This window comes from Atractosteus spatula, chromosome 22, assembly GCF_055471065.1.
Source record: "Atractosteus spatula isolate fAtrSpa1 chromosome 22, fAtrSpa1.hap1, whole genome shotgun sequence".
NCBI lineage: Eukaryota > Metazoa > Chordata > Actinopteri > Semionotiformes > Lepisosteidae > Atractosteus > Atractosteus spatula.
Window position 1 is genome coordinate 10,417,527 of NC_142727.1, and position 18,639 is coordinate 10,436,165.

General features: G+C 41.2%; 1 protein-coding gene across 2 annotated transcripts; it reads left to right on the top strand.

Annotated features, from left to right (window-relative positions):
- Positions 1-207: 207 nt before the first annotated feature.
- pou2af2a (POU class 2 homeobox associating factor 2a) lies at positions 208-18,168 on the top strand. Of its 2 annotated transcripts, none has more exons than XM_088939877.1 (5): positions 208-345; positions 9,852-9,952; positions 14,646-14,688; positions 15,122-15,429; positions 15,788-18,168. In XM_088939877.1, the coding sequence occupies exons 1-5, from the start codon at positions 336-338 to the stop codon at positions 16,187-16,189; spliced, it is 864 nt and encodes a 287-aa protein (XP_088796003.1). In that variant the 5' UTR covers positions 208-335; the 3' UTR covers positions 16,190-18,168. The 2 variants fall into 2 exon arrangements, with proteins under 2 accessions (XP_088796003.1, XP_088796004.1); XM_088939878.1 differs by lacking the exon at positions 208-345 and adding an exon at positions 8,648-8,769.
- The last annotated feature ends 471 nt before the right edge of the window (positions 18,169-18,639 follow it).

The window sequence follows — 18,639 nt, forward strand, 5'->3', positions numbered from 1 at the left end:
TGAGAAAAATATGAATATCCAGTATAATATCCATTTAGGATTTTCACCTACGGAGCTCAACTCCCTCTCGCATCTGATCTAGAATATAAATGCAAATTATAGAGAAACGTCCTGCCAATCATTTGCATTTAACCAAATGGGTAAAGGTCACTTCACAACCAACATTATCACTGGTATATAATGTCAAAATGTCTCTGAGACAGTTTTAGAGTTTGCGCCCTTGGTATAATGATCCTTTATCGCACTGTTCACTGGAAATAAAAAGACACATCTCTCACCTGAACTGAAGACCGGCTCCCCTCCCCCTTCTCTGACTGCACTCAAAAATAGGCGGAATGGAAACAGGTAAGGGCAACTAAAATAACATAAAAATAAAGTAGTTTTTTTATACAGCACTGCCACGGGCGTTGTAGCTGTGATAATAATAATGCTGCTTCCATGGCTGTCGTTGAAGTGTTTTTTAACAATGCGAAGGCTGTCATTTTGTGAGTGCATCTACTAGCAAAGATCTTTGCAAATGTTTTAAGAATATTACTTAGTATCGCTCACTAAAGCGCTTCTTTTAAATATTTGACCAACACTAAAACGAAAAGTGAACTAAATCTTTGATCTCGCCTGTAACACTAATAATGCTTTGATACAGTAAGAGGTCTTTCATTCCAGAATATCCTTATTGCTAATTGAGAAATAATAAAAACACAATTAAAATATAAATGGCCTTGCAGAATAGGAAAATATGAAACACGTACAGTTTCCGTTATTTAACTTGTCAAAGCACCACAAACAGGACCTGAGCACTGAGCTGACTTAACACCTACGTTTACAAACTTGCCAAAGGAATTGTTAGTCATATTCTTTTGTGATGTCACGGGATTTTGTAAAACAGGAAAGTAAAGAAACCAAAATCCTCAAGAGAGAATTGATGATAAAAAGACGTTAGCTACGTACTAACCAAAAATCACTCAGCCACTGCAAAACGAGCTTCTCGCGGTAACACTTGTATTTCGTAGTTCCACCACTTTTAAGACAATTTCTTAACCAAGTTTTATTTTTTTACTTACGGAGTACTACTTGATCCTTAGATGTAAAGTAAAACATCTGTAACATTACTCCTTAAAGTTTGAAACATTTATCCGTACAAAAGAGAGAAACAACGAAGTACATAAGCGTTAAAATAGTTCTGAATAAAATTAAGTTTATATATATATAAATAAATTCAACCCTTTAAATAAACGTTTGAGTATGTGGATGGGGCGTGGCATCAGAAATTAAATCGGAAAGTTTGTCTTCTTTAATCTTACAATAAGTAAAACATTCAGTATCTTGTAGTGCTCTGTTCAGATTTATGATGCTATGCCCAAAAGTATTGATAATGCTTATATATCCCTACCAATCTTCCAGCTATCATGGGCACTTATCTGTGACCACATTCATAAAGCTAGGGTCTTTTACATAACATTATGTTTTTTGCATGCAATTTCCTATCATACATTAAATTGCAAATGCTGTCTGCTCATTGGGGTTTATGCTGCCTAGGAATGTAAAAAAGAGTGCAATTAAAATCACCGTTCTCTGCCTTTTTCATTTTTTTCTTGTTTTTTTTTGGGGAAGCCTACCAACGATCTCTGACTGATCAGAATAGCGTATTGACGATTCATTGTAGTTCAGTTCTGCAAACGGAAGACCACCCATTTTCACTCAGCTTGTCCCAGTGAACTCAAACGATCCAAAAACATCCTGACTGGTACTCAAACAGGGACGAACAGAACAAGTTTAAGTGAAGATAAACCACCAGTACTTACAGTCATCTGCTTTTTCCTCCATATATATAGGGGACATCAAACTTTCTTTACCCAGTGGTCTGTGCTTGGCAACCCCCCTCAATCCCATCTTCATTGCCTTGGTAACAGTTCCTTGGCTCTTGCAAAGACGGAGAGGAAGGACCACCTTGTCCATAATGTCATCTTGTCACTCCTTTTCACAACTGGGTTGAAGCCAAAATACTGTAAAACTCCATGATTTCAATAGGATTTCTAACACCTGGATCACTGTAAGATTAACAAATAGGAACAAACTGACAAGGCAGGATGTTTCAAAATAATTGTATTCCACCCATCTATTTTCGAACCAGTCTATCTAATTCCGGGTCCCTGGGCAGTCGGAGCCTGTGCTGTCAGGCGATCGGCACAAGGCAGGATACACCCTGGACAGGACCCTAGTCCATCCCAGGGCCCACACAGACACACACTCACACCAGGGCCAGTTTTCCTAGACGCCAACTACCATACCAGTATGTCTTGGATGGTGGGAGGACACCCTAGCACCCGGAGGAAAGCCATGTGAACACGGGGGGGGGGAACAGACAGCACCCCAGAAACTGAACCCAGGACCCCAGCACTGCGAGGTAGCAATGCTAACACGTGCGTCACTGTGCCTCCCAAGCAGTTTATCCTTGTTTCAACACAAAAGTTATCCCTGTGCAAACATACACCACTTTCCACAGTACTTTAAATAGGAGAACTAAAATGCAGAGATAATTAATTAAAAAAAACAACAACATTTTTGACCCACATTCTCGTGTATTAATCAGATTCTCATGCATTAATCATGTCTACAACCTGAAAGTGTGCAGTACTTTTGAATTGATCTATAATGATAACTTCCTGAAATGTTGTTTTCATTTGACTTTTCTACTCTTGCTGGGGCCAGGCAGTGCATCGCTGTTCCTTTGAAAGAAACGAGTGCTCATGTGCCATGTTCTTCCAGAATTAGCCCCTTCCTTGCCAAGGCCTCACACAGATACGTGGCCTTCTGATAATAGATGAACGCAAGGATAATATTGTTGCTTATAACAGGATCATTCAGTGTCTCTCACTGCAGAAGTCCATCATGAAACATACCAGAATCTACTGCGGTTTAGAGCAAATGGCTGCAGAAGAAGGACAAGTACCATCTCTGCTATGTTAGTATACTAGCACATATCCAGGGTCATACTTCATCGCGCTGCAGAATGTATGAAATAATCATTGGGACATGTTAATTTAGCTCTGTGTCAGTTACCAAACAGCTAAGAACTGACTCTGCCAAAACAGCAGTAATTGAGTTGCTCCTGACTAGACCGTCAAGAGCAGGAGTAATTGACTTACAAGAACAGCACAAAAGCCAGGTGAGCGAGAATCAGACCGGCCCGTCATGCACTGCCTGAGGCTAGAGTGTATAAAAAGGGTTAGAAAACACAAGCAGTTTCTGAGGGGTAGATGCGGTGGTACCTTTCGGTGTGTATTGAGGTCAATAAAGGTTGAATCTGCGCCTGAAAAGGCTGTTTCGTGTTCCACTGTTGAAGAATTTCCCACAACAGCAGGGCATGAGTTGGGAGCTCTCTCCAGAAAGGGGCCCTCCTACAGAGGTGACATTGAGCAAGCTAGTGGCTGAGCCATGGAAGATACAGAACAGACTGCAATCGGGATGGAGGGGAGTTAGCGAAGGACTTCGTTTTAAAATCGCAGAGACGTTATTTTAACACATTTTTCTTAATCTAGGAATTAGATAGGAACTAGAATCTGTGGCAGCTGGTAAGCTTCTTTTTTCTTACAGTGCTTCAATGAAGTAGTAAGGATTTCCTAAGCTGAGACTGATGACATACTACTGCAGCTCAAGATCTGATCTGTCAAAAGAAGTCAGTGAGGAAAAATTCTGGTCACCGAGATGGCGTTCTCTGCTTGACGTGACCTATAACTTCATTTAAAACAAACGTAAATCAGACCAATGGGACCAAAAGAAACCATATTGAAACCTTCTTGGACCTGGAGATCTGACTTACAAGATCATTACGGAGAATTTTAAGGCCTCTACTTGGAGGGGACAAGAGCTATGTTAGTCTGTGTGCTACAAAGCAACAAGTCTAGATTGGTAAGGGAAACAGGAGCAGAAAATACAAACGTTAACACTAAACCCTCAGTTTAGTTACTTTCCTATCTCTAAAACAAAGGCAACGCCATGCCTCAGGCACTTCTGTATCTGTGCTCTAATAAATTACAAGTGTGCAGTTACAAATTCTGCAGAGGAGGATTGTTGTCTTAGAGTGGAAATTGTTGGTATAATGACAAATGGTCCTCTTTCAGCCCTGCAAGCGGATCAAATCCACCAGCATTACGTTCAGGTTCATCTCTCACTTTTTTGCTGGATTTGGTCAGATCCATATGCGGTCCAGTTGATCCAAAGCGGAAGGAGAGCCTGTATTGGCATTTGTGGACCTGTGGTTAATTGCCATTTATTCCGGATACACATCTCCCTTTGTTTTCCCAACGTACGGACCTCCGGGTGAGCTTATCCCAGATCAAATTTGAATAAAAACCTCCCGTTTGCAGCCTGGGTGAAATCAGCAGGTGTCGATGAATCTAACAGACGTGCAGGAAAACAATCAATTACTGTCTTTGTTTGTCAGAAAAAGGAAAAGAGAAAAAATGAACTGTAAAAACTGGAAAAATCAGATAGCTTTATGCCATTAATGATACAGAGGCCTGCTATTCTGACACAGTAAATGAAGCAAAGGTCAGGAATTATTAAGCCCATTAGTAAGGCCTATTTTCTATCATATAATGGACAGAACATTATGGAAACATCTTGGGACAAATGTATCACATACATTAGACATTATGTAAATAACAGCTGTTTATACGAAGTTCTGTTGGATACAGTGCAGTCTAGTAATATGGCATGTTTGAGCTAATTCTATTATTTTTTATTTATTATATATGGCTCCCCTGTTCCCCTGACTCTGTCCACCTGTTCATCACCCAAGCTTATCTACATACTGTGGGTGACAAGGCCTCCTCTTACCATGTCCCAGACCTCTGGAATTTTATCTTTCAAATCCGGCCTCAAAACCTTCTTCTTCAGAAAGGCTTTTACTTAACTGGTTCCTAAATGGTTGTATCTTCTTCTGCTTTCCAAACCCTTGTTTTTATTGTGCTAATTGTATGAAATCCTCTCCTTTTTAACGTTCTTTATTCCCATCGTGAAACACATTGAGAACCCACTTTAACAGGCCCTATAGAAAATAAAGATGATTATTTATTATTAGTGAACTGAAGGAAGGATTGAAAATCAGGAGTGCAGAATGATCTGTAAGGACCTGCCGAAACGCGCATCAGAAGAAATATAAACATGCAAATGTGTTTTATTGGGGAAAAAGAAAGCTCCCACCCGTTTTCTTTTGATCCCTTGATTCTCTTTATTTCTTTTCTCCTTCTGACAGCCCTTCAAAGGCTTCAGTTGTGTGGTATCAGTCCCTAGGAAATGATAAGATAAGGCAGTTGCTGGACCAAGCAATTCACAAGGCAGCTAAAGACAGAACGATAATGTGAGGGAATGATGGGTAGGCAGGTTCCAGCGTCTCAAAGCGTCAGGAGTTGAAGACTGATGTGCAGTTCTACAAGGGATTTGCAGAGCTTTGCATTCTAGCAGTACCATATTTTAGCCGAATTTAAATGTCTAGTACAATCGAAAATACATTATTGAGCCATTTATTTGGCGAAATCACATGAATAGAAAATTTGGTTTGGTTAACCAGCCCAGCAGCGCATACGTCAAGCCAATTTTAGCATCTTCTAATGAGAAAATTAGGGCTACAGACTTGAAGGTAGCTGTGAAGATATTTTACAGTTTGTTGCCGGTGTACTAGCTCTTCTTATCAGGATACCACCGTTAAACACAGTTTCAATTTCATCATTTTCCCACCAAGCAAAATGGCAAACCAAACACTTCTATGACGCTGAGAAAGGTTTAGTTATTTGCTAAGTTACCCCGACGAAAAGCTATTAAGATTTACATATCATTTACAAGGGTAGCCCAGGGTAGACTATTGGCACCAGTCAAAAATTGACATTAGCAATAAAACAGTACAAAACAGGCAAATCAATGTTGTGCTCATAAAAGCAGCGCTGAAATTGGATGGTAGTTTAGGTACTGCGACATGTTTTCGTTTTTTTCTGTGCTCAGGAAGGTATTGATACTTTCCTAAACGATGCTTTACATACAGTAGGTAGCTCTGTCAGCAAACGTAGGCTGCAAAGGAACAGATAGAGATTTATTTCATGCTGAAAGGAAATGAAAAGAGACACAACTTTTGACTGCGTTCTTCAGGTGTGGCATCTGACGCCTAAAGAAGGCTCCACAGCCGAAATGCCGTTGTCTCTTTTCTTTTCCTTTCAGCATGGAATAAACCTTTACTTGTTCCCAAATGATTCATTTATGCATTTTATTCCAATTATGGCAAGAGATTAAATGATCATATGGTGCGCATTGAGCTATGGAATTTTCCAGAAATGGGGGAGGTGGAAATTCCTTCTGTGGGCAGTCCTTGCCTTAGGAACAAGGAATGCTGCATCACAAATTTAAAAATAAGTGTCCTTTTACCTATAATAAGTTTTTGAAATTAAGCTCTACAAATAACTCACATTGATGATTAACTCACATTAATAGGGTCTTCAGATTACACAGAAAAATTGATATATATAAATATCAATCTTTGGTTTTGTATTAAGGGACATATTTTGCAGCAAATACTATGTTAGCATGTACATAACAAACTTCAGCAATTTCGCAAAGGACAGGAAAATCTACGAGTGGCTGCCAAAATCTTAGCAGTCATTGTAAGTGGCTCTTTCAGGCTACAAAGCAGCACATAATTCTCACAGGATATAATATAGTAATTAAATGGAAACGGGCAATTACATGAAGGACATAATCTTCTTTTACTTTGGGCCGCACCAATCATTCATGGCTCTTCTTAAAAAAATCTTGCACACAGGGGGACGTCAGAACCCCACTATTCTGTGCTGTAATTAATATTAAAGAACATATTTATTTTGTAGCCTTTTCGTGAGACACTTTCAGTTTTCTATGGCATTATGATGGGATTCTCAGCTTGGCTATGTGGATTTTCTTGCAGCTTCTTCTATTCCATACTGTCACAAGTCATAAGGTGATGACTTGTAAAGTAAAAAAAAATAATTTATCGCATGCAAGAGTATGGATTTTATTTTTCATGACAGACTTTTGATATGTTCAGTCAATCCCCTGGTTCATGTACTTTTATTGTCTTATTACCAAATGCTTGGTCACTCTCGTATACAATACCCCTCAGAAAAATTTAATTGCATTTTCAGGAGTACCTACAAGTCACTCTGTGTGCTTACACAGAGATAAACAGACAGACACATTACCCCTGGTAGGTAGCAGTCCTGTGCAGCCTCCTGTATTTAGATTGTCAATGATACAGCAGACCTCAGACTGTTTAAATGTCAAAACTTCAGACTTCTTTTCATTCCCTCTGCAAAATGTATCATTGGTATAATATATTCTTCATTGATTTGACTGACACTTTTATCCACAGCAATTTACACTTATACCTCTTTATACAGCTGGGCATTTTTACTGCAGAAATCAGAGTAAAGTACAGTATGCAGCTCCACAGTACACCGGCTTCGGTGTGCTCTACCTGGAATTCAGACCCCTAGGCCCTGGCCTTCCAGTTATACAGGCCCAAAGCTCCCACCCCTCCTCCGCACAGCTGCTAAAGTATTACCCCAGAGTTTCAAAACACAAACGTAGAGACCGAACCGACATTTGCATAACCCGAGTTGAATAATTAGAATTACAAACCATTACAAAATCGTCTCTGTAATTACAGACCAGCCCTGCACTAAGTGGGTGCACTGAGAGTGTTATTGGCTTGAACCTGCTTGGCGGAAAGGGTGACACCTGCCCCACCCCCTCTCTCTCCGTCCGCGGTAAGCAGCCGTAGCTGCTGTAGTGATGGCAGAAAAGCTGCCGAGAGGAGGAAAGACTGATTGTAGTCATGGGTCACTGTGAGACGAAGTCTGAGGCCTTCCTGTCAGACTTTCTGCGTTCTGCAAAAAGGTGCTCCAATTTCACCTTATTTCACAATGCACATGTTAATATTTCAGAGGCTGCTGTAGCCTTCACAAATATGAGTAATTTCCCCAGTCTGAGGTTCAACTTCCTTTCCTTCAACTGGATGCCTATTGCACACAGACCTTTATTGCTCTTTTGAGTCAGTGTTACACGTCACTTGTTCAGAACCATCATAGACTGGCATAACCTGAGTTTTCAGAAACATTATATATGAGCAAAAACCGTCAAATGCAGGAAGTGTCAATCGAAAATAGGAAACAAAAAACAAACACAGACATGAGGAGAGGCCATTTGACTCATCCAGCTGGTAGTCAGGGGCAGATGATCCAGGGATCTGATCAGGCCACTTTTGAAGAAGCCAGGGTATCGACTTCAAACATGGCTGGGAAGCCCGTCTCATACTTCCACAATCCTAGGGGAGGATTTTGGTGAGCCCGCTTTCAAGAGATGAGGTAGTAATTATATCCGTGAAAACAACTTTGATGTTTCCTCACATGCAGCGTTGTAACACCTTTTGCTCAAAACGAACGATGCACACGGAGTGATCCTCACCTTCTTACGGTGTGCTCTGTGAGATTTTATAAAGAGCAACTTAATCTGTTTAGGTTTTGACTAACAGAAAAAGATAACCAAATATGCCCCCCCTATTTGGATATGAGGTTTTATTTGCAATTATTTTGTTTAAAATGGCTAGGTCTCTGTGTATTAAGAGGACAGTTTCATTTCCCAGCACGACAGTCTCCTCTGCAGACAGGTGGTTTAGTTGATATTTCTTTTCTTGGACTATTTTCTTGCTTTACACCTTCTTGTACTCCACTATCAAGAATAATGGTAAGATCTATTTTGCTCATATGTTTGATTTTACAATAGCCGGCCTCTGTGAATACATAGCCTGTTCTCTGTTAATAGCTGCAGTTTTTTCAACGGAGTAATATTGATATTCTAAGAGCTAATTTACGATAAATGAAAATGCGTTACTAAGGTTACTAAGACTGAAATTTATTTTTTCTTCTATTTGCTCCACCCTGTGTGTGCCTGGTCAGGCTCCAGCTGTTTAACCCTCTGAGGATAAAACAGTTACTGCGGATGTTTCGATGTGTGACTCTTCGCTTAACTGCTTCATTTGTTCTTATTTTAGAAGTTTGTTGATACATTGAAAAGCTGGTGAAGCTTCCTCACTTCCCACTATTTTATACTTTGAAAAAGGTGTTGTGTTTCTCATAATGTAGAGAGGGTATACAAGCACAGAAAAATCTGGAAGCATAGTTACATTGACTTATGGGTCATGTCTGCACTGCTTCTGTTTACTATTATTATTATTAACAATATTATTCATTACTATTATTCATCTTTACTAATCCACTCAAAGTAAATTGACTGTAGGCAAACAGACGACCAAGAAACAACCAGCTTTCCTTTCTAAAAATATACATGTAATTCTACAGGCTAGAATACCTCTGTGTTGTTTAGAATGTGTACAGTATAAGGCGCGATGGAAAAAATGGAAAAGAACATCTTTGGCTTTAAAAATTATATGCGCACATTAGCAACTGATCCCTCAAATGTAATTAAAATGCCAAGAATTAAAATTGAACCTTTTTTGTGAAACTTTTTTGTGAGTCTTTTGCATCCTCCATCTGTAAATGAGTGAAAATCATGTGTGAAAATGAGGGAAAAAATCAATAATGTGTACAAACATACACATCCACCGTAATCCCATGAATACGGGATTTAACCACAATGGTCTGTGCTGTGCGAAGGATATCCTGACAAAAAGCTACTATACTATATGCTATATGCTATATGCTATATGCTATATGCTATATGCTATATGCTATACCGTATATACTATATACTATATACTATATACTATATTTCTGTTTCTTCTCTCACAACGTCACCCTTTTTTGCAGAGTATTCCAAAAGAGTCTATCAGGGGGTCAGAGTCAAACATACTGTGAAGGACCTGCTGGCAGAGAAAAGATCGAGACAGACCAACGTGCCCAGGTTCAATGTGAGTTGACGGACCTCTGCTGCTGTTATTTACCTCTGCATAATTGAACTTTAACTTTATTATTCTTTTTCATTCCCTTTCCAACCTTCTTTCTTTCTGCAGTACCTTGTCCTCAGTGCACAACAATAGTTAAGTACCAGAGCAGGACCGATGTGCAGAATGTGTTGTCCTAATCCTGCTTGACAATTCCGTGCAAAAAAGTGCTGCTGTATTCACAATCCTGATCACTTTTATAAGCTCATGGCACCAACGGATGAAAAGGACATTCTCTATGATCCTTTACTTATGGAAATGGGCATAAACATGTGCACATATGCAAACGAATACATGTATTATACCAAATGCCAGCTCATGAGAAAGAAGAAAAGAGTTTAAAACAAACGATTGAATGAAACGATTTCTGAGATCCATTGAAGTCAGACACAAAGATGCCCATAGAGATGGTCATGAACCCCAGGATTAGCAGGCAGTGTGCTTGTCCTTGTGGTCTGGACAGATAAGCTATGCAAAAGCCGCCTCTGCACACCTGTTGAGTCACATTGTTCTCTTTGCACAGCACTGACAAGTCAGGTATTGTTGCAGAAGGCAGCGTGAGCCCAGTTCTGGAACACAGTTTTTCAGCCTTCTACTTGCACACACTGAGAATAACTTTGATCTGGCAGCTTCCAGTCAGCACAGGATTTCTAATAATCAGCTGCATTTTGTCAGTCTGAGAAGAGCAGTATTGTAAAAGATCATCTGCTTGTTTGCGTGTGGATTGTTTGACCAATGCACATTTTGACTTTTAGTTTTCAAGTGTAAAAAAAAGCAGTCATGTATATAAGTATGCATAGTTGCAGAGTGTAGATGAAAATATTTAATAAAACATTGAATTTCGTGCAGTCCTATCTTCGTAAAATATTTTCAACATCTTGTCCTGTTGTTTTCCCGAAGATCAATAAAGATAGCCATGCACGGTTACAGATTGGATGGGTAATTAAAAAGAACATTTTTATATTTTCATTCCATGTCTGTGTAATTTGAAATCAAATTAAGTAATTCCCCAGACACGTCATCACTCCACAACAGATAATTCTAAAGGCAGACATTGCATGTCCATTGCTACAATTAGTTATTCAAATTGAAAAAATGCATTCAAGGGTAAGAAATGTTTTGTCAATATGACCTGAACTCATCTGCAATTTAACAAGCTTTGCTAAAGAAAAGGCGCTCATTGTCTCCTGTACTATTTCTTTTGAGTTTTTAGTTAATCTCACACTGAAGTGAGCCTTATCACAGATTGACCACAAATTGGTCTTTCAAGTTCAGACCTGTGAAAAGTCACTGAGACACTCTTTGTCACCGTTATTGAAAGAACCCCACTGAAAAGCTACACAAAAAATAAGCATACAAAATCTTCCCACCACCAAACTTAAAAGACAACCCAAGCAATTTGCATTTACTTTATGGGACAAAAAAGCATACGTCCTTTTGTATGTAGACGTTTTAATAACTATAGCACACACACACACAAATATAATAAACAGGTGTGGCCTATTTAGATTGCTTTCTAGTAGGTTATATACCTCAAGCATATAGTAATTTTGATTAACACAAAGTAATTCTTTCAGAAAAAAATAACAATTTATGGAATGGATGTTAAAATGAGAAAGAACTCTCCATGATATAGTGTGGAACTTCATCAATAAATAACTGTTTGAAAAGGGCTATTTAATCCGGTTTTCCATTCATTTATTGCGAACTTTTGCCAAAAGGTGCCTGTAACCTGGCAAGATTAAATAAAAAACCTGGACTATTTTCTATGCACGCCATTACTGCTGGGACATGGTGCGGACTTCCCACATGGAAATCAGCTGCCAAGAATAAATCCATCAAAAAGAAAGGAAAGAAAGGGATATGGGCATTCAGAAATGTCACAAAAATCCCGCGACTGTCTAAAAACTGTTGTCTCTCGCAAAAACACCGCTTTGCGACTTTTACCCTTCGGACAGGAGTTATTTTCATCGTACCTCAGTGAGTATCGATCAGATTTGCATACAACATAAAACTTCTCCGTCATGGCCTTATTATGCCGAATATAAACTGTATAAAAGATAAGTGATGATAAGCATTTGTCAGAGCGTTTGGACCCACGATGTTCTTGAGGCGAAGCATAATCATTGAGCTTGATAAACACTGTCCACCGCAACGACAAGCCTTTTACCCTGAAAACGAAACGCGGCTGCAAGAAATCAATGTGTTGCTCTGGCTACTAAAATACAGCTCTGGGTTTGGACGACAGTGTGGGCAATACTCATTTGCAGGCTACTAATTGGCTATAAAACACAAAAAAAGTGAGAAGGGGATACTGTAATACTTCCATGAACCCGCTGTTCACATTATTAATTATGACAACACCTTTTTGCCTTATAACCAGCTTCACAGATAACGCTTTCCGGCAGATCTGCAGTGACAAATAGTTCCTTGTGCCTTTAAGCCCTGGCAGCGCACACTACACTCTCATGCAAAGGGCTGGGAGGTGGACGCCTCGGTTTATCGGTTCCGACAATCAGCTGCTGTGTTGCTGGGTGAACGTATTAGTTTTTAACAACCTGATTTCCATATGGAGCCTTCAGAAGAGCAGTGAGGCATGTACGGTCTGCATGGGGAAGTCTCAGCATTGGCAAATTACATTCAAATTGAGTCCTCAAAATTTGCTTCCCCTCCAGCCAGGCCTGCCTTGATATCAGCTCTTTCATGTTTGCAATATGCAAACCCTGGAGAGCTCATCCCCTCTTTAGCAGGGAGGGATGCTCTGGAAGCACGAAGTTGCAGACAGGGCACAACAGCAGCCTCGGGATAAGCTCCCAGCTTTCTGCGGCTTCCAGACGTAAATTTAAAAACAAAGTGCAGACCCTCTCCTATCTCTGCTTCTTATTGTCCCGGAAATTAGGGATAACGAGTCATGGAATAACCCCAAATGGATGCAGAATTACCCAGCTGACACCACTAACACAGAAACAGGTGTTTTTTTTTTTATCTTTGCAAAGAGTACTTTGCATATCCCACCGCAGAGAAATGACTCCCTTGGTGTCCATGCGCTAATGCGCTTCATGATGGCAAGACGTGAGAGAATGGCTTGCCTGTTGATTCCTGTTGGGTTCTTTTTTACAAAGGTTAATTAACAAAACCACACTGTTAACAGATGCCGGCCGAAAAATGTAGCACTTGGCCAAACTCCGAAACCCAAAAACTTTAATCCTCGCATGGGACGGGTGTCATTTTTATAAGGCAATACTAAGTAATAAAGGAAAAAGTTCCTGTGGCTACTTTGTCCCTCCGTTGATCCGTTTCTAACGGCTTCATCCAATTCAGGGTGACGGGGGGGGCAGAGCCTATCCTGCCAAGTGACAGAGCGTAAGGCAGGGCACACACAGACACAAACACCCCCCCCCAGCCAGGGCCAACTTTCCAGAAGCCAATCAACCTGGCAGCATGTCCTTGGACTGTGGGAGGAAACTGGAGGACCCAGAGGAAACCCGCGTGAACACAGGGAGAACATACAAGCGCCACGAAAGTAGTGTCCCAGGAATTGAACCCAGGACCCCAGTGCCGAGAGGCACAATGCCACCTCACATCTTCTTTATCACTGGACGTAACTCATTTGGCAAAATGTACGGAATTTGGCGGCTGATCAAACCAGGATAAATGAGGACAACAGTCTTTGCTGTTTGTTTCCACTGTGCTGTTGTCAGCAGGGAATCCTAATGTCTAAACGCTTAGGTTCAGGGTCACAAATGGGGCTCAGGTGGGAGTGAAATCCATAGAATCACTCGAGAGTGCGTCAGTGGTACCACTCACGACCCCCCCTCTCCCAGCTTTGGACTGTCTTCGCTTAGAGGAAACATTAAGAGGCTTGGAAATACCCAGCTAATGTCTTTCAGTTAATGTGTCCCGCACACTTTCCCGCCCAGTCTGACCTGCAAGATTCAAGCTTTAAGAAGAGGGGTATGAAATCCTTTTAGACAAATCTATGGGGGCATCCAGTGTTACAATCCAAGAAATGAGATCTCATCAGACCTCAAAAGCTATGCATGTGTGGGTCTGGTCAGTACCCAGATAGGAAATGTAGGTTGCTGCTGTAAATAAACCACACGCTTCAAATTTCCATCTGGACTGGGATTTCCAAAGCCATGCTCTGAAACAGGACATTCAAGTGTGAGCTTCTTTACTTTGGACCCAACATTAACTCGATGTCTTGACTGCCTGGTCATTTAGGATTATAGAGTACTGTTACTGAGAAGAAGGATTGTTATTCCTCACGTCCTGGTTAAATTTCTACTTTGGGCTTGCATGTGCTGGCCTCCCCAAAGTTTTCCCCTTTTATTCAGTTGAAGAGATTTCTCTCTTTTTTCCCACCTGATCTCCTGTGTAGTGTGGGCGTTGGCGCAGAATTGCTGCTGCTTGTCACCAGTGTGGGTGCTGCCCTCCAGTGATGGCAGAGAAGTGTGTTCCCTCTTATATCTGAATCACTCAGGGATCCTCTGGAATAAAAAGTGCTTACTTATTTGAAAACATGTACCTATTCATCACGTTGAGAAGGATCGGCAGCATTTTCTCCTTTGTGTGAGCTGAGCTGAAGAACACAACAGCACAGCTGGTGATATGAAGAGATGTTATTGTACGTGTTTGAATTCCTCTAATTATTTTTCAGGGCGGAGCAAATTCTTCACAGCCTGCTTTTGTCCAAATGTCAGGTAAGCCTTTGAAAGCTTTTTTCAAAAAACAGGCATTTGTTCCTATGTCCAGTTGTTGAGTTATTTGCACATTTTTGCTTCCATACAAAATGAAATTACAAAATAACGCTTAACTTGCTAAGCTCAAATAGCTGACAGGTAAGGTAAGATCTATGAAAAACAGCCAGGAGAAATACTTTTCTAGGTTTTAATGCTGTAAACTTTTTTCCCCCCTCTTCAAATGACACAAAGGACATGTCTGGCCAAAATAATCTGTTAACAATGCCGATCATGTCTTCTGTAGCTCTGGTTAATGTGACTGTATAAGCGTTTTGTTATTCTTGTTCGGGACACCTGATGTGAACATTAAAGTCAATGACAACAGCAGACCAACTGAACGCTGCACTGGAAACCATAAAGCACCTGACGGGAATCGCTTCATCTCCCTGCACAGGTTCTCACATGCTGCCTGGCTACTATGGCATGAGAAGGTCATTTATCTCGGACCCCGAGTTCTCCCACTGCCACCCCAGCAAGCAGTTTGCCGCCGAGGTCTACTCCTCGTCCCTGAGCGGAAAGCCCCTCTCGTGTGAGCCCTCGGCGGTGTCAGGATACTCGTCGCTCATCGACAGCTACTACCCAGACTCCTTCGGGGACTACCGCAGCGCCGCCTTCTCCACGGGGGGAAGTCCCATCTTTCCCCCTGCTGCCCTGCCGTCTCTCCTGCCTCCCTTCTCCGGAGAGTCGTCCCACTTCCTCCTGGTACACCTGCTCTTGTCACGTTCTAAATAAGGCCTTCACAAAAGTCACTTTTTTTAAGTGATTGAACCTCCCTCCCCGCACCCTCCTATACTCCTAGAATAGTATTAAATCATGGTACAGCTCAGGTGATCTAGTACTACTTCAGCAATAGCGTTGTATAGCTCTCGAGATGTTTGCGCTAAGTTTTGTCGAGTCCAGCTATCCCAAAAGCCTCTAGTCTTAGCCAGTCGACATCAAAGCCGATGGCTTTTCCAATGTCTGTCGCACTAGCAAAATGTACCGCTAATAAGGCGGAGTCTCCCAGCTTCAGGCCTGTGGCCAGTCACACCTGGCTGACCCTGTTCTTCTTGGTCCACAGAGAGATTCCTGGGAGCAGACGGGGCCCGACAGCGTCAGTCAAGGGGAAGGTCTTTGCTCCGATGCCATTTCCTCGGTGCCCTCCTCCGGCTCGTTGACGAACCCCGAGTCGGGCAGCCCCACGCAGTACAGGGGTTCCAGCCGTAGCAGCAGTCTCGCCAGCTCCCAGCCTTACTCCTTGCACTCCCTGGATGAAGTTCACTACCCGGCTCCTTACCCAGGGACCCCCAGCTACTCCTGCCCGCCCTACATGACTGTTCCCAACGACCTGGCCCCCAAGATGCCCCCCCTGCCCTCTGAGGAGTCAGACAACCCCCCACCATCCCTTAACGACACCCCCTCCTGGGCAAAGGAAGATGGGAGCAGTTCCTGGTCACCATATGAGATCCGAAGGGCCTACTGATTCAAAACAACCACCGCCCCAAAAAAAAAAATGAAACCACGATGAACGCTTGACCTTACCGAAGGATGTTATGTTTGAAGAAGACACTTGCAATTCGCTAATTCCTTCTTTAATCCCCTTTTTGTCCCCCTAAATTGCATACCTAAATTTGAAGGAATCGTGCTGTTTATTCTGCTTTTTGCGAAAACAGAGGAAGGTTTTTATTTTATTCCTGGAGGATGTATATTGAAGCACTTAATGGTATATTTAAGACATTGTTTCTGTTTTTATTTAGAATATAGAGGGGAAGAAGGGTTACAGCCTCTGATCCCATTTCGGTGCCTGTGAGACTACATCAGCAGTCACAGCCTTTTCGCACCCCATGGACCGTAAAAGAGTGAGAGTACTTCGGTTGAAAGGAGCGGAGTATCTCAGTGAAGGAAATAAATGTATCAAAATGAGAAAATCAACAAAGAAATTCAACTTTTTTTTTCTTACAGCATGGGTCAAATAGCAATGTGCAGTCATGTATGTATTGACACCTGGTTACAGCAGGAATCAAACCAAATGGTGCGCCAATACCTTGTGTTCTGGGACCCATCCCTGCTGTAGGTAATCCTGGGTAACTTTCTGTGTGTCAGCTGGTGTTGTTTACACAGCATGTACAGAAGTTCCAACAGGCATTTGTGCAGAAGGTCTAAAACTGCACGCTACAGCTACCGCATTCCAGAAAAGCTATCATGGAGGATTCAGTGTTCTTCCCAGAGAAATAAAACAGCATTATAGACATAATTATGTACTTTCTACAGAGGTCAAAAGCAGCAGATGTAAAGATGCTGCCTACCTAGAGCTACGTTTTCATCAATTAATTTTAGTTGAAATTGCTTTAATCTCTGCCATACTGGAATGCTCTTAGCAGAGTTGTGATTCATTTTACTGAATGATAACCTTGGTTGCTTCTGTCTGTCGTTCTTCAGCTTGCAAAGGACGAAACCAGTTCTTGAACCGACGAACAAAAGTGTAGATGACTGAGTCAATGCACAATGTTAGAAGTCCCTAACAAAAGGTGTGATGCAATGCTTAAATATTGATCAACTAAGCCAGGTGAAATAAATTGTTCTGTTTAAGGGTTTTAACTTGCATGTTACAAAGAACACAAGTGAAGAGCATGCCTAGCGCTGTGTGAATAGCTGCACTGCAAGCTCAATGTGTCTGGTCTTGCCTTCACATATTCACAGATGCAGCTGCAAAGTGGTTTGGACAGCTGCCTGCCCCACTCGCTTACAACATCTTGAGCTGACTGCGAGTGGACATGCGGATGTGGTCAATGGAAAACTGAGGCACTGGCTTGAATTCAGGGAGCTGATTCCTCAATTACATGGCCAGAGATTTCATTTTCCAGATGGGAGTCTGTGTGCAAAATCCTGCTTCTATAATAAGGGAGTCATCCCTTCTAGATTTTGGGTTGGATTAAAGCAGTTGTGGCAGCAGTGTGGCTGATATACAGTAGGTATCCATATGGAGCTTCTCTTTTCTGATGCAACCAGCCTGTAGTCCTGGGCTACATAACCACAACCCACTCATTGGAGACCAGTACAATCTGCCTGAAAGGTGAAAGACTGTGATCAATACTGCTAATAGTGCAAAGCATATGGGACTCAGCACTAACAAGGGAAAATGTTTGCCGTGCTAATTTCAAGAAAGAGATTTGGCAATTTCACAATGCTATCTTATAGCAAGATGATGAAAATTTAAGTTAAACACTACCTGTTCCCTTTTGCTATTAGATGTGAAAATCTGCTTTATACAATTGAGTTTGTGGAGCCATGACATTAGGGAAAGAACTGGGGTTTAATGTTATTAATATCAAAGGCATTTAAAACGCTTTTGGGGGATTCTGATGAATAGTTTGTTTACAAATACTGTATCGCTTTTCACATTCTGTATTTAGTTGTCATGAAATTTGAAAAGGTCTGATACTAATTAAAAGGGTCTTAAAATGCTCCAGATGTCTGTAATTCATTCTATGCCTGTTTTTGCATAATACCGCTGTATATTGCACTTCATGCAGTTGAAGTAGTATTTCAGAAAAAAATCAAGTGATAATCTGTTTTTCAGTCTTACGTTTGCTCTCTTAAAATGTCTTCTTATGACGATCAGAAAAACAGCAAATGAAATAGCTACTTAGCTGTGATTGCAAAAAAAAAACCTATATGGAAGGCTCATAAACACATCTGGGGTGTTCAATAATACTTTCAAGAAAGAAATATTTTCTGTGGAGAAGTTTTCTTCCTGAGTATTACAAATGAAAATATACTTTTAGTTCCTCTAGAGCATTACAAACCATGCCCATTTGCAGCTTACCAGTGAAGAGCACTTATCAATATTAACTCCAAACATACAAAACATTTGAAAATAGTGTTCTGCTGCAAACCGCTTAGCAAAACTTTATAAGCATTCAGTTTCTCTGG

Bases quoted from the DNA above. Each gene is read 5' to 3' on its own strand.
- pou2af2a (XM_088939877.1), top strand. The intron at 14,689-15,121 runs GTAAGCCTTTGA...CTCCCTGCACAG, and splicing joins TGCTTTTGTCCAAATGTCAG to GTTCTCACATGCTGCCTGGC. The intron at 15,430-15,787 runs GTACACCTGCTC...CTTGGTCCACAG, and splicing joins AGTCGTCCCACTTCCTCCTG to AGAGATTCCTGGGAGCAGAC.